This window comes from Pecten maximus, chromosome 15, assembly GCF_902652985.1.
Source record: "Pecten maximus chromosome 15, xPecMax1.1, whole genome shotgun sequence".
Classification (NCBI taxonomy): Eukaryota; Metazoa; Mollusca; class Bivalvia; order Pectinida; family Pectinidae; genus Pecten; species Pecten maximus.
Genome location: NC_047029.1, coordinates 13,021,596 through 13,026,336, shown reverse-complemented (window position 1 = coordinate 13,026,336; position 4,741 = coordinate 13,021,596). Strand labels below are relative to the sequence as shown.

At 37.2% G+C, this 4,741-nt stretch overlaps 1 protein-coding gene across 1 annotated transcript; it reads right to left on the bottom strand.

The window, feature by feature from the left end:
• Positions 1–660: 660 nt before the first annotated feature.
• Positions 661–4,463, bottom strand: LOC117343176. The gene has a single exon (XM_033905507.1). It carries the CDS (start codon positions 4,445–4,447, stop codon positions 2,384–2,386), a length of 2,064 nt encoding a protein of 687 aa, XP_033761398.1. The 5' UTR covers positions 4,448–4,463; the 3' UTR covers positions 661–2,383.
• Positions 4,464–4,741: the final 278 nt, after the last annotated feature.

Below are 4,741 nucleotides of genomic sequence, written 5' to 3'. Positions count from 1 at the left end.
TGGTGGCCACTGACCTTCCCACAATCATTTGCGGTCGCTCAGTTCAGTCCTTACCTGACCCCATATTGGAGAAAACTTGAAAACCAGACACATAATTATCGATTATTTCTAATTAAAATCATCACCCTGATCCAAGGATGTGCTATAATTTTATTTATATCAAAGTGCAGAAGTGTCATCAATATGAAATATATCACAATTTACTGTCAAACTGTTTGTATTTTGAGTATGAAAGTCAAGCACACCGGTGTTTAGTTAAAATACCATATGGTGTTGTGATTTTCCCCAAGTAGTCCGTTTAAACAAATTATGCCACTTTAGCCCTTTTTAACAGAGTTATGCCCCTTTTTCATACAAAATGTGTAATAATTTTGTCCCGCTATGTATTCACTTAGTTTTTGATGGTTTTTCTTAAAATTTATACAGAGTTGAAGGATGGCATGACGTTGGGTCTCCAGTAACGTCTTCCGAAAAAAACCTTTTTACAGAGTTACGCCCCTTTATGTAAAAAATGGTTACTAGCTTGTCCGGCTATGCATTTGCTTTGTTTTCAATGGATTTTACTAAAATTTGGTATGTAGTTAGATGACCCTATGAGGCTTAGCTCTATGCAAAGATTTTGCCAAATTACCAGTTCTAATAGAGTTATGCCCCTTTTTTCTTTAAAAATGGGCAAAATTTTGTTCGGCTATGCATTCACTTAGTTCTTACCTAAACATAGAACATGTTTGATTTGGTTATAGTACCATAAATAGGCAGCTTCACAAAGTATCCAAACCAATCATGGAAAAGCGAGGGGGTATACTTGTTAGCCCCTCGGTGACAGCTTTAGTTGTGTGTATTAAAATTGACGATGTTTAGGTCTGACGTAATGGCAGATTAACCAGAACATGTTGAATAAGCTCCGGTACATCGATAAACACATGCGCAAAGACCGATTTACCTGTGCTCGCTTGTGTTGTGAATGGAATTCCGACATTCAATAACATAGTATTATTACACAAGAGTAAATGTGGTTCAAAGGAAGATAACTACAGTATATTACAGCAGAGACATATATATATACACATGTGTATATATGTCTCTGATTACAGGTCTCACACAACCAATTATTTCACTATATGTTATTACCAATGACTCCATCCCCTCAATCGCTCATTTGAAGTTCCAGTGTTGTGAAAGATTTCCCTTCCAGAAAAATTATGTTATTGGATACGTTAATAGCATATAAAAGCTCACCAGTACTTGAAAGACAGTAACCCTGATATTTACAGTGGGCAGGGGAACCCCCACCCGGGGAATTCCCGCCTTTTTACACCTGGAATCCTACATCTTTCTATTTATACCAGGAGTTTATATTTTTGATTTTTAGCATCTCAACACCCTACTCTTTATTCTCGTATATAGAAAGTATCCATTGTATGTGTTATTTACTCAGGAAAAAGCTACAAAGCCAAGAAATCCATTTTCTTTAGGAACTTGATTCAAGTGAAACACCAGCTGATTGGCTGAATGAGTTGTGCGTGACCTTACACAACACTTTAGTGATTCAACGGAGATAATTTCAATGTCACAAAAATGATTCAAGGTAACTATTGAGTGATTAAAGGGGGATAACTCCAGTATATTACAAAACATATGAATGATTCAGGGGAGATAACTTCATTATCACTTTAGTGATTTAATGGAGATAATTCCTTTATATTACATAGCCACTGAGTGATTCAGGAAACTGATCACAACATCATATTGCACAACACTTCAGGGATTCAAGGGGAGATAAGTACAATATATGATATAACATTTGAGTGGTTTGATGGGAGATCAGTTCAGTATGTTACATAACATTTGAGTGGTTCAAGGGGGGATAACTGCAGTACACTCTCCGTTATACCCATATTTTTATAATTGACTAAAAGTTGTTTCCCACTCCCCACAGTTTTCTGAATACGCCATCTGAACTCCAGTATTCAAATCTGATGATTGTAGAGATATCGCAATTACCTTTTTTGCAGCTGACGGTTAAGAAGCAATAAAAGTTCGTGTCAATTTCTGTGTCTCTAATGCAGTTCTTATCTATTTGCGAATGGCTGTCGTTGAGTTGAAGTGTCGCAATCGGAAGATAAGTTCATACAGCTAATAGATTGAGCTGAGCATCTCCTGCATGATGAGAAATTAAAAATACTCCATCAGTTAGGACACATTTAACACTCGTTCATTTAATACACCACAGCTGTCCTCTGTAAGACCTCTGTGAGACATATTTACATAGATAAACCACAGCTATCCTTTGTCAGACCTCTGTGAGACATACATACATACATGTAGATACACCACAACTATTCTCTGTCAGACGTCTGAGACATACATAGATACACCACAACTATCCTGTCGAAGACATCTGTGAGACATACATACATAGATACACTATTGCTATTCTGTGAATACCAGTGTTCATCACATGAAAAGGAGCCTGTGATTGTGATGACTCCCAGTAAGCCCTGATGGCCCTTTGATAGTCCGCGAGTGTTTGATAACAGATCCCCAGAAGTGTGTGAACGATCCAGTACTTGTGTCCTCCCTGTTCATCGTGATACTGAATCTGTATCAGTTGGTGTAATGCTTCATCACGCGCTCCGGTGTCTCCAATCTCGTGGTAACAAAGGAAGTTCAGGAACAAGACATATGGTAGAGGTGGAATGATTATTAATCCTCCTATGAGCAGCTCTAGACAGAGATGAGGAAGATGCATGTACTTGCTTACAAATATAATGCTGTCGATGTACGTTTTCTGGAGCCTTTCTAATGTGCAGCCAGGGTGATACAGGTGTCTGTACAATGTGCACAGTTCTGGATCAAGTTGATGGCAAGTTTTGAAGTATGATGCTAGTTTCAATATTCGTCTGCTAAGCTCCAGGCATTTGCTGATGTTTCCAGTCACAAAATGAAAAGTTGCTAAATACAACCCGTCTGTACCGAATGAAGCCATGGGAGTCATCAAGTACTTACATTTCCTCAGACGCTGGTATTTGGCCTTGTTACCTGCAGCAGCCTCATTTCCACACAGATCATTGGAGATTAGTCCTAATGAAAGACATCTGACACCATTCATAACTTGGACATACGTGTATTTGTTCATTTCCTCTACATTTGACTGTGATAAATATAAGTTTAATGCCTTTCCAATCATCATTGATGATGTGGTATATACTGATAAAAACGATAACATAGGAAGAATACGCAAGTCCTGGTCCATAATATTTTCTTGTAAAGTCAATGGACAAAGAAGCTCAGCCTGCATGGAGATGTTACACAGATGCTCCAAAATTGAAGTTTTTTCAAAGTTGCTTACTGATAGGCTCTCCCATTTCATACGAGAGTAGTTGTCCAAAATCTCCAGCAGTATTTGTTGATTCTGTCCGTGTATTTTCCTCTGGAACAAGTTGTTGACTCGGATGATGTAATTGGGACAGAATCCCGCCTTGACCCACGCAATCAGAATGTTGAAGCAAAACCAAAAACAATGAAAAAGGTTCTTGTCTTGCCAGAGCATTTGGCTTGAATTTTCTATTGCATGAAACATGATTGTTTTTAGGAAGTAGGAGCACAAGATGTCGTCATCCCCAATGGTTTCTTTTAATGTCTCCTTAATTTGTCTTAAAACATATTTCAGCAGCACGTATACTTTGACTTGGATGTGACTAAAGGAATGAACTAATGATCTTTCTGCTGCTGCAAATGAGATTCTCCATTGTAAAAATGTATCGTCTGAACATTTATCCCCTACTGGAACAAGATGGCATCCACTGTTTACAATCTTGTTGATTAAGGTTGGATGTGGCCATCCATACAGACGTGTACGTGTAATCCATTCATTTGCTTCCTTTGGCCAACTGTTGTACGGAAAGCAATAAACTGTGTCTGCTCCCATTAATCCTGTATAGTTACATGTACTACTTGGTCCATTGGATTCACATTTAGAACCTGTGTAAGACACTTGAAAAAGAACATATTCCTCTCTGAAGATATCACTGGAAATAAAGAATGAATTCTCAAATCTAACTATTGATTTCAAAAGGGATGCATGTACTGGTTGTTTTAGCTGAACTAGCTCTAATTGGACATAGCCAGGGCGACAGTCTGCCTCGCGAATGCACAGAATAGTTTTGTGTGCCAGGTGTTGAGGAATATTATTACACTGATCAGGGTGTACTCCTTCTATGTTTGTGAATACAAACATTTTGTCAAGGTCTGAACCTTTTAGAGAACATCCTTCTCCGTAACTTCCAGTGTAAATAAGTTCACTAAAATCTTTTTTTTCCAAAAGTTCATTTAAAACTACCATTCTCCTCTTGATGTTAATCGTCTTCTCTGTTCCTATGAAACGCCTCTCCAGATATGTGGACAGGAGCGCAGACATCCCCTCACTTTCCTCAAAGTTCATCATGGTTATTTTCAGCGTTTATTAATCTGTTAAAATATATATATATAAAAAATCTGTAGCTTCATGTTCTTACCTCACCAATTTACTCACCAACTAAATAATGTAAATTATATACAATACACAATATTACTCATTATCATGAAAATTATACGATGTATTCAGATGTTTTGACACTGTTATCAAAATAATCATAATTATTCTCTAACACATATGTAATATAACTCATTATATGTTGTAAACATATTTTGAAGTTTTTTGATACCGTTATCAAAAGCTTTTTGAAAAATGAAAAAAAAA